Genomic DNA, 20,889 nt, shown 5'->3' with positions numbered 1-20,889 from the left:
CTAATTATCCACAATCTGTGTCAGAATCAACAAAGCTTTCGTTTTCTAGAGATCACTTTCATTTTCTTGAAACTCCCGACTTTGAATACAAGCCTGGGAATTGTTTTTCCCGCAATATAAATATTTTCCATTAAATACAACTCTGCTCTACCCACTCAATTGACAAACAACTCTACTTAAAACATCCTTAATATTATCGCAATATGCACAGTCCTCCTCAAATTTAAAGCAAGATTGACTGAAAAGTTAGTCCCCACAAACCCGAGTTTCTTGTGCTGTACACTTTTATGAGTACATGTGATCCAGTGTGTCCAGACAAATTAAAAGTAAAAGACTTCTTCCTATTACTCACTTCAACAAAAACTGCACTGAACTCTTTTCTTCCAATTGTTTCCCCACATGAACAGTTTAGCAAAAGCTACAAATGTTTACCTCCATTGTCCCTAAACCTTTGGCATCTGCTGTTGACCATCTATCTAATACCTACAGCTTATGCTTTGATGATGTCAATTAGAATTTGGAAACACCACCCTAGTTCGGCTAGCCCCGTCAATTCACCAAACGGAAGGTCATTCTGCATTCCGTGTCCAGAATCATGTGATATATTTTTTTTAAAAACACTTTTTAGGGATCGCGCCTGCGTTGCAACGCTCGCGCAGCGAGAGCCCTTTTGTATGGGGCTTTGAAAGCTGACCACACACTCGTGAGTGTGATCAGCTTTCGCCGTCAGGCATTGGCTTTCGCGTATTTTTTTTTTACAAAAAAAGGCACGCAATAGGGCAAAGGCTGGCGCATGTCCTGCCTTTGTAACGCCCATTCCCGAAGGTGGCTAGCACGCGCAGCAGCGCGCGTTCGCCTGGTTACCACCCTCCCTCCCTCTGCTCCTCTGTGGTGCGCGCGAACCACTAGTTGTGATTATCTTCAGCACCCAAGAATCTGTGGTAGAAGCCTCCCAAGCTGTCCAGAAATTGCTTTTTTGGACCTCCCACTGGCCATTATAGGCTATCTTCAGCACAGTAGGGACTACTGAGTTTTCACAGGAGGCGAAGGTTTTCCTCTCTGTGCTTCTTGGTTCTTGTAATTCCTACTCTGCGGTCTCCTGAGAAAATAATGCTGTTTACAAGCATTAAGTGCATAAAAGCTGTTTATCACGCTAAGGCCTGCCCTGTCCAAATAGGTCATGCTGGCAAAAACGCAGCAAAAACTATTGCTTTTTGATTTGAATGCATAGAGGGGCAAAAACAAAAAAGTGACAGTGGTCGGTGATTGAGTATACTTTTTAAATGTGACATAGCCCTTTACACATTCCAATGAAAGCACTTCCTGAATGGTAGAATGATGTGCCAATTAACCGATAGCATGAGGTGGCTGGCTTATATATACTCTGGGTAGAGCCCCAGTCCACTCTATGCATTTTTAAAGTATTGATAAAAGTAAGTCTTGCAGACCACCGCCAACCAAGCCAAACATAAAAGCAGGAAATATTAATGGGTAGCATAGCGGTCTATAGGGTGGGGATAGTCCGCACTTACTTCCTATTCTTTCTCCTGTCCTTTTGGTGTGAAGTACCTCAAAAGCAATAACAAAGGGTCGAGAGACATAAGGATACTTTAAATGCCCCTTAGCTCTGACTTAAAAAAATCGGTTTGCCAAGCACCCTATCATCCTGGTATCATTCCACCTCGACACTTGTAACATGGCTACTGAAATAGAGGGACCTCATGACACTTGGACACTCGTTTTCCAGTTCTTTATTTAATGTACAAATCGACAAAAGGAAAGCCCATGACTAGAAAACGTGTCCCGTTGCCATGGCTTAATCTCGACACCCAGCAGAGTAACCCAGTCCAGACATTTCGGTGTGTTGCTGTAACTGAACCGTTGGTCCACCTGCTCCTTTACAGCAGCTGCCCTAAAGAACAAGTTACTTACCTTCAGTAACGCTTTTTCTGGTAGGTACAGTATCTGCCTGTGGATTCCTCACCTTGTGAATATCCCCCTGCGTCAGCAGCATCCGGAAATTCTTTTTGTAGCTTCGCGCCGACGTGGACCGACGTCACAGAGGCACGGCATCGCGCGCGACTCCGCTGACGTCACCGACCCCATATTAGGCCCACGTCGGCGTGATGACATCAGTTCCGCCCTTTTTTCCGTGCCTTCGAGGCACACGGACGGACCAATGACAGTAGAAATATACATAGTATACACAGTACACAATGTACAGATAACACACACAGTGCAAAACCAATGCAGGAAAGCAAATCGTAATAAATATTTCCTTTGACAATAAAAATATATATATATTTATATATATATATATATACACAATAAGTAAGGTATATAAGAGTGGACAACGGGGAGGCGGGTGGGTCAGTGGGGAATCCACAGGCAGATACTGTATCTACCAGAAAAAGCGTTACCGAAGGTAAGTAACTTGTTCTTCTGATAGATACATCTGCCAGTGGATTCCTCACCTTGTGAATAGATTCCCACAGCAGTCCCCACTCCCGGAGGAGGGTGTCCACTCTTCTATACTTCTTTCCTGCAGCCAGCAAATCCAACGAACAGCTGGTCATCCAACCTGAACTCTCTTGTCCTGTCCAGGTAGAAGCTCACCGCCCTCTTAGGGTCCAAGCGATGAAGCCGCTCCTCCTCCTTGGAAGGGTGAGGGGGAGGATAGAAGGTAGGAAGGGTAACGGATTGCCCCAGGTGGAAAGGAGTTACCACCTTCGGCAGAAAAGCAGCCCTGGTCCTAAGAACCATTCGATCAGCATGAATGGATAAAAACGGGGGCTTGGAACTAAGAGCTTGAAGCTCACTTACCCTCCTTGCCAAGGTAATTGCTACAAGGAAGACTGTCTTGAAAAGACAAAAGTCTCAAGGGACATGAGTGTAAAGGTTCAAAAGGTGAACCCATCAAAAATGTAAGAACAAGGTTCAAGTCCCATTGAGGTACAATAAAAGGAGCGGGAGGAAATTTTTGGTAAGGCCCCTGATGAATCGTAAAACAATAGGTGACTTAAATAAAGAGGGCTGGTCAGGCAAACAAAGGAAAGCCGATAAGGCCGACAAATAACCCTTAATAGTTGCCACCACAAAACCCTGCTGGGCCAAGGAAAGAGCAAATTGAACAATATTGGACAAACAAGCCCTGAAAGGGTCAATGGACTTCTCCCCACACCAAGCAATAAACGTTGACCATTTATAGGAATAAATGGACTTAGTGGAGTCACGCCTGGCTGACAAAATGACATCCACCACATCGTGTGGGAGAGAAAAGGAACTCAGGTTGCCCCGTTCAATCTCCAGGCATGAAGGTGTAAGGTCTGGAGGTGGGGGTGTATAACCTGCCCCTCCATCTGGGAGAGGAGATCTGCCCTGTGAGGGAGACGGAGCGGCGGTTGAGAGGAGAGGTGGAGAAGGTCTCTGTACCACACCCTTCTTGGCCAATCCGGGGCGATCAAAATAACTTGGGCCCGGTCTTGGCAAATCTTCCTCAGGACCCGTGGAATCAAGGGTATGGGAGGAAACGCGTAAAGGAGTTGCGAGTCCCAACTCAACTGAAACGCGTCCCCCAAGGCTCCCTGCAATGGAAACTGGAGGCTGCAGAATGGCGGGCAGAGAGCATTCTCGTGAGTGGCAAACAGGTCGTCGGCCTTGTTTCACCGAGGGCTCTTTTCTACCTGATACTGTAGTCTGAAAATTTGGTAAAAATAGTTTATCTGGCGTACTCCATGACTACAACTCCCAGAATGCCCAACCATAATGTAGTCGGATCCCTAGAGAAATTAAGTAATCTGGTGAGCTTGAAAATAGGGAGTGTTTAGGTTTCAGTTTGTTACCGATTCTCTGTGTGATCCCTGGCAAGCCATCACGTCATCTTTGCTCATAGTTAGAAAGAGGGCAGGGACGCTGATTGAGAAGCACGTTAAACCAGGACATATATGATGAAGAACTGAAATTCCGGCAAGGCAGATTAAGCCTTCAACCCCCATTAAATCGAAGAGTAGCAACAACGCTTATTTATGGCACTAGGAAATGCAGAAACGCTCTAAGAGAAAACTATTTATTGATACTCGAAACGGTGAGGTGATATTTGGACTCTAGATGTGTCTTTATTTATAGCCGAAGCCATTTAAAAGTATGGCACCGCAACGTGACATGTTTGCATGTCATAACATAACTCTCTAGAAATTAAAATATTTTGACTGATTCACCTTAAGCAATGGAATACCCACTACTGTCCAAACGCCCGGTCCTGTTGTTTTTTGTCAAGCAGCGCTTTGGATTACGAGTCTAAAAGTGTTGCTATTCCCATTAGAGGTTCTATTGGGTGTTGCATAACACAGCATAATTTTCCTTTTCTTTTCTTGCAGCACAATTTAGTCCTCAACTGCCTCAATGTCTTAACCCTGACCATTGTTGAATTGTTAGTCGCCTGAGGGCTGTGCCCCAACCCCTCTTCATTGTGGACTACATTGAGCCTCAGGTTGCCCCATCCAACCCTTGGGTGGCCCCCATAGAGACTTATAGGATTTTGCTCCCCCCTCCCCTGGCTAGAAGCCTGAAGAGACCATCAGTGTTGGAATAGAAATGTTTTAGCCAAATTCTCTATGCATTGCATGTCTTAAGTTAGCATTCAAGGCACCATTTTGTATTCAGCCGTCATTTTGAGCCATGATGGAAACTAACTTCTGTCTCATTCTGTCCACCTCAGCAGAAAGCAGCTGCAATGTTTTTTTTGTGTTTCTCCAAGTTTCAGCTTCGCGACCAGGCGTCCCGGATTTGTGTCAATTCAGAATGGGAAGGTGGCAGTTTCATGAGGCATGTTTCATATGTAGTGCTTCGTGCTGCCCTTATGCCGTTTCTAGGCGCTGTAATTAACAGGTGATACTATTGCCTAGTTTAATGATACTCAGTTTACCAACCTTGGAAGGACAGACTGCTCAGTTGGCTTTTTTTTAGCATGACTTGCATATCAATTCACGTCCGCAGCAATTGTCTGCTACATTTCTACACTGGCAGCAGAGCAGCAAACGGTCTAATACAACAGCCCTAACAACAAGCATGTGCAATGCAATAGGTTTCGCATTTACGCAAGTTTAAGCTATTGGCATTGTAAATTACACTGCCTTTTATTTATGTTTTAAAAACAAAAATAAAAGGCATTGTTATTTGCAATGTCAATAGCTCAAACTTGTGTAAATGCAAGACCTATTGCATTGCAAATGCTTGTTCCTTGTATGCTGGGGTTTTGAAGCGAGGTGCCAATGTCTTTTCTTTTTCTTGAATTTATTTTTTATTGAGCAGGACATGCATGAGAAGTTTAATATGTTTTCAAAAACTCGCAAATATAACTTTCACATGCTACATTGCAGGAGAGAGATACAAACTTGTGTAAATGCGAGACCTATTGCATTGCAAATGCTTGTTCCTTGTATGCTGGGGTTTTGAGGCGAGGTGCCAATCTCTTCTTTTTCTTTCATTTATTTTTTATTGAGCAGGACATGCATGAGAAGTTTAATATGTTTTCGAAAATTCGCAAATGTAACTTTCACATGCTACATTGCAGGAGAGAGATACAAGATATGCCATGATAGATGTAAAAAGACTGCAAAGTGCTTTGGTGCAACAAATAGTACCTACCTAATTAATTAAAAAATTTCACTAATAAAAGCAACATAGCTCTAGATTCCTAATTTCCATACATAGCCCAGAGATTATTAAAGAAGAAATATGACTTCTAATAGCGGCATTGCTTTATCAGAGTTGTCAGCGTAAGTCTGAAATCTAAAGAGCATTGGCTCTAATAGCGCAATCAAACCACTCATATTAAGAATATTTGACAACTCAATAGGCTGTAGTTATAAAATTAAGAAATTCAACTCAGCTGATTTTATATTCAGAGGGGAGTCTAAAACGTGCGTCTAGCCATTCATGTTAAAAAGTCCTTAACTGTTCCAGGGACAGTGAATATAAATTGATTCATTCAATACAGTTATTTTACATACTCAACAATAGCATCAACACAAACTATGGTTCAAAGCTCCATTTTCTATTTCTTATTACCCCAAACAAGAATATTAGAAATGGTATAACAACCCTAAAAAAAATGTAGAGAATAAGCTATACATTTAATCAAATAAGAGCTGCCTATGTTAAATAGTAGTCAAATAGCTGGAATGCATCACTACTAAAGTCCGATGAAGACATGTATCCTCAAGGGGCACTTCAGAATCCTTCCAACACCCCAAATTGCTAAGAACCTCGGGAGGGCCCCTTTTCGCCTTGTATAAGCTTCTTAAAAAAGGTTAGTCCCACTCATTTTTGCTTCCTATAATGTAAAAGTAGGAACATTAGTTGTTTTCCAGCATTGCAAAATTAAAGAACGGGCCACTGCTATCGAGATAAAATATTGAGAGAATTTATTAATTTTGCTCACCAAATGGGATGAGCCAAATAAAACTAGTGTAAGCTCTAGTAGTATTGTTGCTTGAACACCATTGATTTCGAGAAAGACCTTCTCTCAGAACCGATGTAGCCTAGGACATGTTAAAAAAACATGAACCCAATCGCTTTTATTCCTTGCCATACATCGGAAACATTGATTGAGTAGAGATGGAAACATCCGATGCAGCATATGAGGTGTATAATACGCTAGCAACTTTGATAAGAATGACATTATTTAAAAATTTGCTGCTCTAAGTGATTCATGCCCCAGCTTGTAGAGATATTGCCACTCAATTCAATAGAGACTTTATTTCGGTTTTGATTCAAACCATAAAAGCACATATGCAACAAGGCAGATTAAAAATTCAATATATAAAAGTAAACAGTAAAGTGCAGAAAGTACGAGGGTCAGTTATTTACATACAATAAGTAAATTCATGAGAGAAATAAATCAACAGAGAGGACCATCACTGATCCAAACAGTTTCTCATCTTTAAACATAGCTTTAAAAATTCAGTAACTTGAAGAATGCTGTCCTTATGCAAAAGTTGTAGGTACATAAGGGCTGGTCTGATATGATTAAAATTAAGTTTTTTTAAAAGAGAACCAAATAGCGTTTGCGTGGGTAATCATAAAATCTACATAAAAATATAAAATGCAGCATATCCTGTGGAGACTTTCCGTCGCAGCCACAGGGTGCTGCAAATGTATTAAAAATGTCACTTTTTGGTCTAATCAGCAGATGATGGTAAAGATTTAGCCTAAACCTTGTTAGCAAGAACTTCTCATGTGAAGTCAATGAGCCAGTCAAATATGGCTCCATTGATTCACATGATTTTAGCATTCCAGATTTTCTTACAGTTGGTTTTTGAAGCTCCACACCTTCCCTTTGCATATTCCTGTCCATGAAGAAAGCCCGTTTAATCACCTCCACATCCCCTTTTACAATCCTGCTCGGATGTTCAAACAAATCCAATGCCCGAGCCTGGAGAAACTAGATTTCAAGTAATTTACCCATGGGGTGCCCATTGCCTTATCCTGGGACAAAAAGTCTTTCATGATCAAATGAGTCAATGGAATGTCCACATTTAGCCACAAGTTTAGCCAACAAGTCAGCGGGCGTAAAGAAAAAATGTCATTTAAATATTGTGCCCCCAGCTCTGCATGTACAGCAAAGTTAGAAGTTCCAACTGGGAAACACAAGAGACGCTTCATGAAAGAATTTTCAACAGTCTGTAACTGCTCCCCCACGACAAATCCCCACAGTTCACTGCCATAAACAGCAGTAGCCACTGATTTCGCATTGTAAAGTTTCATCATGGCACTAGTAGGTTTTTTCCCCAGTTTTGCCGCAAAGTTAACAAGCATTAGAAATGCAATAGGTCTCGCAGCATTAGAGTTAGTGCTTTTAGAATTGTTTATGGGTTTTTTTGTAAATCTTTAGCATTTTTGTTTCCTGTAGCCAATGCTAAAGAATTAAAAAAAAAAAAGCCATAAACATTTCTAAAAGCTCTAACTCAAATTCTCCGAGACCTATTGCATTGGAAATGCAATAGGTCTCGCAATAGGAAAGTTTGAGCTATAGGTGTTATTTATTTTTTTGTTTTTTATTTATGTGTTGTTTTTTCTAAATAGCTAAATTAATAGCTTTCTTCTTTACAAAGCCAATAGTTATAATTTTTGTAAATGTGACACCTCTAGCATTTGTAAAGCAACATGTTTTGTATTAACGGGACTTATATGTGACTTATATGTATTGATATTAAAAAAATCAATGGCTTTAAAAAACAATTAATAATTAATACGTAAATAAAATGGATTTTATTTTATATTGCCAATAGCTTAAAGTTTATTAAATATATTTAGTGAAGATGCTGTGGTTGCGCTGAGTGAGGGTGAGTGAGGGTGAGTGAAGGTGAGGGTGAGTGAGGGTGAGTGAGGGTGAGTGAGGGTGAGTGAGGGTGAGTGAGGGTGAGTGAGGGTGAGTGAGGGTGAGTGAGGGTGAGTGAGGGTGAGTGAGTGAGGGTGAGTGAGGGTGAGTGAGTGAGTGAGGGTGAGTGAGGGTGAGTGAGTGAGTGAGGGTGAGTGAGTGAGGGAGGGTGAGGGGGTGAGAGGGTGAGGGGTTGAGGGTGAGTGAGGGTGAGGGGGTGAGGGGTTGAGTGAGAGTGAGGGTGAGGGGGTGAGGGGTTGAGTGAGAGTGAGGGTGAGTGAGGGGTTGAGGGTGAGTGAGGGTGAGGGGTTGAGGGTGGGTGAGGGGTTGAGGGTGAGTGAGGGTGAGGGGTTGAGGGTGAGTGAGGGTGAGGGTGAGTGAGGGTGAGTGAAGGTGAGTGAGGGTGAAGGTGGGTGAGGGTGAGTGAGGGTGTGTGAGTGTGAGTGAGGGTGAGTGTGGGTGAGTGTGGGTGAGTGTGGGTGAGTGTGGGTGAGTGAGGGTGAGGGTGAGTGAGGGTGAGGGATTGAGGGTGAGGGGTTGAGGGTGAGTGAGGGTGAGGGGTTGAGGGTGAGTGAGGGTGAGGGGTTGAGGGTGAGTGAGGGTGAGTGAGGGTGAGGGGTTGAGGGTGAGGGGTTGAGGGTGAGTGGGGGTGAGTGAGGGTGAGGGTGAGGGGTTGAGGGTGAGTGAGGGTGAGGGGTTGAGGGTGAGTGAGGGTGAGGGGTTGAGGGTGAGTGAGGGTGAGGGGTTGAGGGTGAGTGAGGGTGAGGGTGAGTGAGGGTGGGTGAAGGTGAGTGAGGGTGGGTGAAGGTGAGTGAGGGTGGGTGAAGGTGAGTGAGGGTGGGTGAAGGTGAGTGAGGGTGGGTGAAGGTGAGTGAGGGTGGGTGAAGGTGAGTGAGGGTGAGTGAGGGTGAGTGTGGGTGAGTGTGGGTGAGTGTGGGTGAGTGTGGGTGAGTGTGGGTGAGTGAGGGTGAGTGAGGGTGAGGGATTGAGGGTGAGGGGTTGAGGGTGAGGGGTTGAGGGTGAGGGGTTGAGCGTGAGTGAGGGTGAGTGAGGGTGAGGGTGAGTGAGGGTGAGGGGTTGAGGGTGAGTGAGGGTGAGGGTGAGTGAGGGTGAGAGGGTGAGGGTGAGTGAGCTACATCTAATGACTTCAGAGGACTGCTTATAGACTGTTTAAATTACAACCACTGTCGATAGTAAGTACTATTGACCCTGATAACACCCTAATATATGTCCAAAGTCACAGTTTGGTAGGACTGGGCCAGACCAATGTATATGTTTCTATAAGTGTAGTCAGGACCATACAAGGGTTAGTTGAATAGCCTTGGCGGAAAACCCTGCTTCATTTTTTCGTATGAAACGATCCAGAGCGCCGCCTCAAATTGACAGGCGAAAGTATGATCTAAACATTACTGACATCTCCATCCTGAGGCGTGGGGTCTATAGCGTGACAGCTCGGTCTACACTTCATGCCCTTGGACGAACGCGGATTGGCTGTTCCGTTCTATGTGTCAGGAGCTCAAGGCTGACAAAACTGATGCCGAACTCCTAAAGGAAGTTTTAGAAAAAATGCGCTTGAGATGAGTAGCAACCAAATCGAAGGCAGGCAGATTTCGCTTCATTTATATCCAGTATCGTTGTTGTCCTGAGCGGCACCCTCGGGGCAACAGAAGCCGCTGCCATTGCTAAATAAAACAATGCAAACAATAGTTTAAAATATGGCGCGCTGAAGGATCTTAAATACAGCCTTTAACCCCTTAATCCTCGCTAATTGTACAAAACACCCACTGTAACGCAAGAGTCGAAGAGCGTTCTGACGTACCTTGCCTCGTAGTTTTTGCAGATGCGTAAGAAGTAGACAGAGGACTAACGCTTCCCCAGGGTAGGGTAACGGGGCGGCCATTTCAGAAGAGAGCGTTTCCGGTCGAGAGGAATGGCAGCTTCTCGGATGGCCACCATACCCTGAAGATTTGCCGTTTGATGGAGAAAGTAAACACAAATTGAGACAGAACACTTTATTGGTCTAAATGGAGGGAGTCTCCCTTCCAATTAGAAAGCCTGCTTGTGCGTGAGCTTGAGGTCCTTTCTAAGCAAGTCTGGTGAAGATATAAAACACTTTATTGCATTTCGGGTTACGTTATTAAGTGGAGAGGTCATTGAGTCGGTACTTGTTTTTCTAGCCTCTCCAGTGCATGTTTTGTTTGCTTCTTTACTTTTGTAGCAGGTTGTAAGATCTGATAATGTACCGATCTGATAATGTACCCCGAAGGACGGCAATAAGAGACTATACAAAAATGCAAATTCAAAGAAATCGCCCAGCAAAACGTGTGCTCAAAGTCCTGAAACGCAAATAGATTTTCTGCTTGTGACAGGCCAGCTGTTTCTGTAATTCTTACACTATTACGTGATTATGCATGGAGTAAAAGTTTTGAACGCGACATAACAGGCAGGGGAGGGGGCGGAGCGGGGGTGTGGGAGGAGTGCGGGAACAGACGGGGAGGAGAGTAGGAGGAGGAGAGTAGAGGAGGCAAGCAGGGTAACCTGACCCAGGAGGGGGGAGGAGGGAGGAGAAATGCGTCTCGGCCGGAGCAGGGGGCGGAGCAGGGAGAGCGGGCTTTGAAATGCACTTCACACGGCCGGCCGGTCGTGAAACTGAAAGCATGGCCGGCCGGCCGTGAAAGCCTTTGATGCCGCAGGGGGTGGAGCGGCACCAGCTGGGAGAGTAGGCAAGGCAGGCGGCTGGGGGCATGTGCACGCGCTTTTAAGCTCAATGCGCATGCGCATTGAGCTTAAAAGTCACGGGCACTGCAAGGAATCGCCACGATTCCTTGCAAGTTGGACAAAGAGTGGATAAGCCCCCATAGTCTCGCTTGCTCGATGCGCATGCGCATCGACAGGCGAGACCTAAAAATGGAGGCATTCACCCTGGCCAATTCACCTTTCTTCTTAACAAGATGTGGACCCCAACTAAGTTTATTATCGAAAATAACCCCAAGATACGAGAATGATTTCGATACAGGGATCACTACATCATCTAGCTTAAACAAGAAGTTTCTACTTGGCTGTTGGCCAACTTGCATAATGAATGATTTGGAATTGTTGACCAATAAGTCTCTGTCTGACATGAACAGTTTAAAAGCATTAAGTAGAGCTTGGAGTCCCCTCTCAGTTCTAGAGATTTAAACCGCATCATCTGCATATAAAAGAACAGGAATACCCCGCCTACCGACTCTAGGACAGTCGGCATGAATATTCTGCAGGTCGCTATCTAGGTCGTTAATATAAAAGTTAAAAAGAAAGGGGGCAAGTATACAACCTTGACGCACACCCTTTCTGATGTCAAAATTACTAGTTACACCCAGATCCTGAGAATACCTTACATTGGCACTAGTATTACTGTGTAGGTCAACAAGGAAATTAACAATCCCATTATCAACACCCTTTTCCCTCATGGACTGCCAAAGCTTTCCCCTGTGAACACAGTCGAAAGCAGAGGACAAGTCCATGAAGGCAAGGTGGATTGTACCCCTCTTTGCTACAGTGTACTTGCTTAGAATTAGGAAGAGATTAAGGCACTGTGTTATAGTCGAACGTCCACCGCAGAAGCCATACTGAGCGATGGACATGATGTTATTTGCCAACGCCCAGTCCGACAGTCTCTGCAGTACTATTCTACCTACTATTTTGACCATAGAATCTATTAATGAGATTGGCCTATAACAGAGTGGGCTACCCCTGTCCCCCTTCTTGAAGACCGGAACAATTGTGGAGACCCCCCATGATTGTGGACAACCAGCTGTTGCAGCTGCATTGAAGACCGCCTCCAGTATGGGTGCCCAAAAGCTAGGGTCAGACCTATACAAGTCTGGGGGGATCCCATCCGGGCCCGGAGCCTTCCCAGCTGTCAATCCGACTATGCCCTCCAAAATCTCGCCTCTTTCAAACCTAATAATGATTTTGGAGGGCATAGTCGGATTGATATTGCCACTCACCGGCTGTTACCCTACAGTCGGTTTCTCAACAGATCTCTAAAAATTCTGGTATTTCTGTTTTATTGGAATATTTTTTAAGAGAATTATACCTATTACCAACTCCCAAGAGTTTATTTAACTAAAAGTTGAATTAGCAAACAGGGTTCTTCTTTCATTATTTGCTTATAGTTTGCGTTTAGAAAACTCACTATTTGCCTAAAACTAAGCTGCAGCATCAAATGATCTTTGGCGAATCGTTGGGTTGTTTGGTCCAATGAAATTAAATTCGAGCCATTATAAAAGTCTCCAAATTTTTTTAACTCCTTAGCTTCCCATCATAGTTATGTTGGCTTTGATATAACAAGTCCTCAATTTTTACCATCTTGCAATCTGCTAAAAGCGTTGTGTACTGGAACACCTCGGAGTCTAGGATTAGTAAAACCTTGCATCGCAACTTTTTAGGAAGTTTTGTTATCTTCAAAAACACTTCTAACTTAATTACGCTTTGTCTTATCATAAGATGTATTAGGAAGTTATTCAAAGACATAGATGCCATCAAAAGCTGAATCATGTTGTGCAAAAAAAGCGGCCTGGTAATACGTCAAGAAATGCAGAAATGCAAGCCGAACTGAACTTTAATTGAACAATTGTCATCTCCACTGTGAGAAGCTAGCCTGGTATATGATGTCCACTAATGTAAGTGGACACCTTGCACCAGTCCAGACAACCCTTATGGTGATTTAGGAGGTCTCAGACAACCTTGGAAAACTATACAAGTGGTAGCTGTGGAAAGCAGCCTTCAGGCTCAGTCTTGAAGAAGTGTAAAGCAGCTTGTTTTACCAGAACGCAATCTTATGGTATATATTAAATGAAACAGAACCACACAAAGTATTTATAAAAATACGTATTTATTATGCAACACTATCTAGTAAGTTACAGTATCTTCCACACGGAGACAGAAAGTACACAATCCCTTAGCCAAGAAATCACAGTAAATAGCACTAATACACAGTGGGCCCCAGGGGGGACCAAACCATATACTAAGAAAGTGGTATAATAATCACGACTCGAGTCAGGACAATGTCGAGTGGACGTAGAATTGCTGGGTACCCACAGAACCACCCAAGGTAAGTAGATAGGGTCCCCACAGAGAGTGTGTGAACACTACCTCGTACTCTGTGCAAGTTGCAGTTGGATTTTAAAAGATTAGGTACCCTTTCCAGTGGACCCTGAAGAAACCCTGTGAAAGACAGAAGGTTAGAGAGCCCCATGTTCATACTGTGGTCCCCAAGATACCTATCCCAGGAAAGCCAGGTGCATAGGTGCGAATTGGCGCCAGAAACCTCCGTCAAACCCAATGGATGACTTCAGGAAAGGGTCGCTGCTGGAAGAGGAGATGTCGGGAAGGTTTCCAAAAGTGGTTTGATTTTTGGACTCAGGGCAGGGATGAACAATATAATCTACATATGAGAGAATCTCGGATAGGTTTGTCTGACCAATCAGAACCTTGCCACAAGAGCATAGTTTAGCAGGAGAGGTGACAAACATCTGCCAGTCTTCTGTTTTTTCTGAAGTGGTCATGGTTTCCTTTTATGAAGTGCGAAATTTAATAGCTGGACCACAATAAAATCAGGAACATGACAACGGTGACTATCTTTCTCTTGAACTCTATGTAGGAGATTGTATCCGGATTGATGCAGTCAGTAGTAGAATACCAAATGTGAAGAAACTAATTCCAATGTCACCTAACGGAGCAAAGGGGATGTGCACTCAATGCAGGTGTATTTTTTTTTATTATTTTTCTTGTTGTCTAAACATCACATTGCAATTAGTAGTGGGTTACATTCCTTCTATTGCAATCAATAGACTCTTTACATTTTAATACTTCTTGATCTGATCTAATGCTCTCTCGCCTACCATCCATTGTCCTGCAGTGGTTACTCATTTGTCTCTTACGATCTTTACTAGTAACGCATACTCTCATGTCATATGGTCAGTGGTATACGCAGATAGCGGCTTTTCCTCAAGTCTGTAAGTGGTGTGGTTGGAGCTCAGTTGGACCGATTTAGGACTCTTATTTCGGGGACTTAATTCCCTGCCCATATATTCATGCATTAGACACTAGATCGCTAAGAAATCGTCCATCTATTTAACTAAATGTTTAGCTATCTTTTCCATTGCCATGGTTTCCCACTTTTTGCTATACCACAGATTTAATAAATGTGGGGAGCTTCGTTTCTACATGTGTCCTACCACTATTTTTGCAGGGACCAACAGTTGAAAGATCAGGGACCATTCTTATTGCCCCTATTTTTCTGGTTCTATCCCTATTATCACTATTTTTAGATATTTGGGACTGGCAGGAGTACCAGGCCTTTCACTGAAGCCAACATTTCCTTCTAGGAAAGTGAAATTGTCCAACGTTCCCACCAGATGTGCATGGGATCCCTTTGTTGCCAAACCACCTCCATCACAGTTCAGACACTATGCATACATTTTGTTCAACCTATGCACGGATAGATTATATTTAAGGCTCCCGGTTTTCAGTTTTTACGGATTTTTACAGATAAATACAGACAGAATACAATGTGTTTTCTGTCTGCATTTATCTTTAAAAGTGGATAAATACAGAAAATGGTGCTTCTTTTAAGTGACTCTGTGCTTTCTTTCATGAATTGTAGGCCAGCAGCTGAGCAGATGAACAGCATGGGAAATTAAAAAACAGGATGAAATGTCTTTAAATAAAGGAATATGTTAACATATATTTGTGGTATAGTGCTAATATCTACCAGTGTATGTATTGTGTAATATTTGGCAGCTGAAATAGTTAAAACACGACAGACATCAAAGTATTAGTGCGCGTCTGTCAGTTAAATAGATATGGAAATATACAGGTTTACAACTTTATTTATGCTCAAACACAAAATAAATATGGATAAATACAGATAAAATGGCCCAAAAATAAATATGGATAAATGCAGACGGAAATGGCCAAAAAATAAGTACCATAAAACAGGGAGCCCTAATTATATTGCATCCTTATTCTAATGGATGATTTCCCTGTGTTGGATTAAGTTATTAAATCTGAATGGATCTCGCCGTAGACCATACCACGTTCTCTCTGGGAGTCTCTGGGCACCAGGTGCTCCCAGTCTCTGTGGCCCTGGAGAGTTTAACAAGAGTTTATGCAATTTTGATCTCACACCTTTAGAGTCATCCATTGTCATTATTACCTTTTCAAATTTCACTAACTCTCTGGGGGCTCCAAGTGTATTCCTACTCAGTCACCCACATGCTTTTTTACCGCTGTTGAAGGATCTAATTTTACTCTTGTTTTATAGACTGACCATTATCCTACATGCTTCTTCCTGCCAAGCTTACTAGGCCATGCCTACAGTAGCCGGGTAAAAGTCTTCATTAGCATGAGTGGGCGCTGAATGCCGTACTGGTGATCTGGCTACTACACAATCTTTGTGGCCGATACAATTTCCGCAGCCATGATACTTTCCACAGTGGCTCCCCCCTGCCCCCCGCCGCACCGTGTCCATGAGTACCCAGTGTCTGCTTTAATATCTCAGTAACCACTTTCTAATAGTTCCAATTTGTGACACCTAGAATCAAGTTTGAATGTCTGGAAACTTAAGCCACTGTGTTTTGACATTTTCAGGATTTCACAATTTACTCATGCAGTTTTCTCTTGCCAAATAAAATGTAACGGTGTCCTTTGTATCGTGCATAAAGTCATGTGAGCACTCACAACAGTCTGGAAATTACAAGTATTTTTTGAATGAATGCTTCCGAACAATTATTTGTGAACAATAGACACAACCGTTGTAGGTCTATGCAATTTTGCATGGGAAAGGGAGTTACCCTTATAGACAGCTGAGGTTGGTGCAGTGAAAGGAAGGGGAATTCCTATCACCCAATGCCCAGAACATATTGTTTGGGGTTAAGAACAGGATTTCATGTTTATTTTGTCCACTGGACAAGCAGACGCAACCTCATGCAGCAAAAAAAACTTGGCTGCCAATATACAGTGTACAGTATGATTTAGAGGTGGGCGAGCTACTAAAAGCTCGAGCCTGAAGCATGACTCTGACTCAGCTCGAGGTCCTGTTGTAACCCATAATGGCGGGAGCAGTCATGTGGCTTCTACTTGCCTCCCACCCCGTACCCTGGATGTGTTAGCGACAGAGTTGGGGACTTTGGACCAGACGAACCCAATTCAAGTCTGAATGTCCGCTCAAAATCCCTTAATTTCACTCATCCTTATAAACAACGGATGCTTACATAAAGGGCTCCAATACCTTTGGGTGGAGTTCTCGCTATGTACAAACTGCTGAAAGGTGCACAGAGAGAAAAAAATGAAGCCTTAACATAACAAATACTCTGTAATAATTTGGGCTAGTACAGGGTTAACATGGCAATTGCATGCCTTAGTTCACTAAAGGTTCATGTTTATAAATCATCACTTTCGGTAAAGTACTTCTCAGTTTAGTGCTATAATGTGGTGGATTTAATGTCAAAGCTCCCACACGTAAACGAAATAAACTTTTTAGAATTTTCGAGACACAATCATATTTTACGCGATGTTTAGTCTATAATTTACATAGCAAATATTTCAGGGCTTGGCTCATGCACGGAAAGATATGAAGCAAACCCTTGACTTGGCTCAGGGCTGACTCGCCCCATTAATCTGTTGGCTCGCCACCTCTGGCACAATATACAAAAGAGAACTGTCTGCTGATAAGGCAAGGTATACAGCAATATAACTAAGATGTTCAGAATTGTAGTTGTGGTTCATACATACAAAGATTTTACTACAAAGACAAGTGCTCTAAGCAAATGCATTAAACTATAAGCTCAGCATGCATCACTGACAGTGATTACAATATAAAAAAATTTGAGACTGTAAAGTGTTGAATACTTTTTGGTAGGCAGGGGAGAGAAACACCCAATATGTATCTATTTAATTGCAAAACTACATAGCATTTCTAGAAACACACTTTTAGGTCTCACCAGAGTTCTTAATGATTACTTGAGCATCCATGTAGATTAAGTGACCTTAATGGAAATGATTTTCATTTCCATGTTCAAGCCTAAAGGTAGTTATTTAAATATCTTTCATGAGGAAAATAGAGTTTAGGAATTATGGTGGTTCATAAGATTATATATGTGTAATTGATGGAAGGATAAAAAAGATCAAGAACAGAGGAAGTGATCAGAGGCACTGAATGAAACTAAGGGTCCACCCTCACCACACATCAGCCTAGGTGGACCATCATGTTTTGCTGCAGAGGGATTATAACTCCACTCTCTGCCTATTTGGGGCAGACAGTGGTGTTAAGGGGTAATTTTAAGGGGTAAGGATAATTGGGAGTTATGCTTGCATTGGGATAGCAGCAGTGCTTTTCAGGGATTCAAGTTTAAATCTAGGTTCTGTATAGCATGGGGGAAACAATCATGTCCTTTAAAACAATTTGAGCTAAACGTACATTCTTTGTTATGGGAGAAACTGAAAGAATCAAACAAATAAACATCAAGAAAGCAATAAGGGTATATAGAAAAACGCTAAACGTACTCCTAAAACATTTTAATCTTGAACTCTTCTAGGAACCTAGGTCTTTTATAACCAATCTCTATCACAACAAATAATCTATTTCTTGTCTCCATTTACTTCAATCCTCTAGAATCCAACTATTTTCACTGACATAAGGTGGGTCCTAATTTGAGAAAAAGAGCCCATTGAGGTGTCCTAGAATCTACATACTCTTAACGATGACAATATTAACAAGCACTTGCAATGCAATTGGTCTCGTCTTTGGGACTTTATATGTATTTAGCTATGCAGCACATTAGCTTGGTTGCTGAATCATCTACTGTTCTTTAACATGGAGGGAAAGTAAGCACCAAACTGCGGAAAACACCAGGTATGGGAGCACATGGAGAAAAATACTGCCTATCAGCAGGAAATGGTATAGTGGAAAGCTCTGTATTTAATACAAAATTGGGGCCTTCGGTGTTCATATCACTGAAAATACAAGATTTGAAAAAAATATTATTTACGGGTGCTTGTGGGAGACCAGTTTCTATGGCCTGGAATCTAGGGAATGCTAAAGTGATTCTGGTATTTTACTGACCCCTGCTGGTCGTTTTCTATCAAGACAGTTAAATAGAGGCAGCTGCCAGAAAGGTAAATAAGGAAAGTCCCTAAGCAGAAAGCAATTCTGGTATTTTACTGACCTCTACTGGTCGTTTTCTATCAAGACAGTTAAATAGAGGCAGTTGAAAATAAAAAATAGTCCCTAAGCAAAAGTAGAAGGAGACAAGTCCTGGGGCTGATCTCCAAACCCCACAAAGTACATACAACAGATCTCCCAGACAGCGCAAGCGCTCTCTAGGTTCGACTTAAAAAATTTAAAGAACAAAAATGAGACTTACGATTAGGAGGAAAAGAATGACAAATATTGTCAGCTTTTCCACTGGATCATTCACAGGCTTAAAACCAGGTGCAGTGAGTAGTTTTTAAGGATCAATATAATAATATAAATTCAAGAGTTATTTTATCATCCTTTTTAAAAATTTGATTACCTTTTAATACTGTTTGGCTAACCTTAGGCTACATATATCCATTTAAGTATGCTAGTACCACACTGCTTAAACAGGACATTCATCTTTGGCTTGTAAGTGGAAAATGGATTAAGCTCTGGTTATATCATCATCTTGAAATATGGTCTTTTTGAACATCTTGCTAACTTTATCAACAATATATACTTTAATGTACAAGGGGGAGGGAGAACACTGCCTCTCATCCCAGCACAGTTCTCCTTATTGCATTCTAGTAAATGCAGTACGCTCACTTCAAAGTTAATGTCGTTTTTTTATACTAAAGTTGGTGCAGGTAGTGGTTATCTTTAGAAACATGCTTCTGGGTTTAGCCCTTCATTATTAGAGAGTAGAAGTAGTAGAGAGCATAGTAAAGTAATCTGGAGTTGCTGAAATGCTGCCCAAATCTTCATAAGTCACAGTAGAACGCCACAGGGAAACAGGTGCATCCCAGGTGAGCTTGTCAGCTTGTTGGCTCAAGGAAGCCTGTTAAACACTAGGGGGGAAGGAGCAAACTGCCTCTCATCCCAGCAAAGTTCATCCATTGATTATTGTAAATGCAGTATGCTTACTCCAAAGTTGATTTCGTTTTTCACCAAAGTTGGTGCAGGTAGTGCTGTTATCTCTACACTGGGTGTTTCTAGGTTTTATCAGTAGGGATTAGAGGTATACTTTAGCAAAGGAAGACAGACTGGTATCGCTCTAAACGAGAGTTATAACCAAGCAGGAAAAGAGGTTTATAATGAAACAATCAATCAACTTTAAACATGAAGGAAAAGGTATTGATGCAGGATAAATAAATGTACAAAACCAATGTTGAGCAACCCCAAACATGGCGTATTGTACAAAGCGGCTGATTTTTTACAATTGTATTCAACTGGCCTATTTGTTTCGGATTAGTGACCTTACTGTTTCTACAGTTGAATGCTTTTCCAGTAAAGCTTCTTGAACACTGTAAAACACAAAGCATTGCATAACCAAGGAACACTTTAGTTACCCGAGGTCAAATCTGGCATGCAGTCGTTAACCTTGTCCTCGTCGTCACTGACATCTATTAATATCTTCCTCTGATCAGATAAAGCTTTGGATGCTGTTAGTCTCCGGCAGCGAGTGCCCAGGTCATTGTCTTTCAAATCTGTAATTTTACCCAATTCTGAAAAGCAGAGAGAAACACAAGGGGCAAGATAAGCCTAAGATTCCCCAACAAAGTTCTACAAAGCAAAATACTTACACAAATAATTGTTTAGTCACCTCATTCTTAACTGTCAAGAGGTCAATGAAAGCAGATATGGTTGGGCTGCAATCCAAACTTTGAAAACAAAATGCAGCACAGTCAATTCTTAACTACATTCAATGTATCATTCGCATGAAAGCTAGTATCTGCAGAGGAGTACGCTCCTTCTGAATGTCAACTACTTCAGTATGTGTGACTTAAGATGGCTGCTTTGCTACCGTAGTCACTCCACAGCTGCTGAACATAGAAGGCTTGGTTCTGACAATTATCAGGTTATTATTGGTGAATAGTTGGTGGATATGTGGGGTGGGATGTTTTTGAGTCTGTTGCTGTGCAAGATTTTTGCAATGTATGATTTGTATATGTGCTTGCATGAGTTCCTGTATGCAAGGTAGGAATGTTCTATAAAATGGTCAGTGAAGGGAGGAGGAGCCGAGCGCGGGACCAAAATGGCCGCGTGAGCACTTACCTCCCGAGACCCCAACCACCTCCGACACTATCCTGGCCAGTATCCTGTGCTCTGACCCGAAGGACGCATGAAGGAAAGGAAGCGACGCCCGACGCAGGGCTTCGCGACCGGCTCCGGTGCCGGGTCCCGGAGCAGTGCCGCCATAAAGATTGAGGCCTACAGCCTTTCCGAACCGGGGGCCAGAGTTGCCCTGGACGCCGGCTGTAGTGCAATAACAACGGGGCCAGAAACC

The 20,889-nt window shown here is 42.6% G+C and overlaps 1 protein-coding gene across 1 annotated transcript in view; it reads right to left on the bottom strand.

Annotated features, from left to right (window-relative positions):
• The window catches only part of RAD51AP1 (RAD51 associated protein 1), a 393,892-nt gene that overhangs the window by 274,101 nt on the left and 98,902 nt on the right, over nucleotides 1-20,889 (bottom strand). The window contains exon 7 of the mRNA XM_078673979.1: nucleotides 19,952-20,107. Within this exon, the coding sequence (XP_078530105.1) occupies nucleotides 19,952-20,107 (156 nt within the window). The remainder of the gene's footprint in view (nucleotides 1-19,951; nucleotides 20,108-20,889) is intronic.

The sequence above is a fragment of the Lissotriton helveticus genome, chromosome 1_1, assembly GCF_964261635.1.
Source record: "Lissotriton helveticus chromosome 1_1, aLisHel1.1, whole genome shotgun sequence".
Taxonomy (NCBI): Eukaryota; Metazoa; Chordata; class Amphibia; order Caudata; family Salamandridae; genus Lissotriton; species Lissotriton helveticus.
This window is presented reverse-complemented; position numbering and strand designations above follow the sequence as displayed.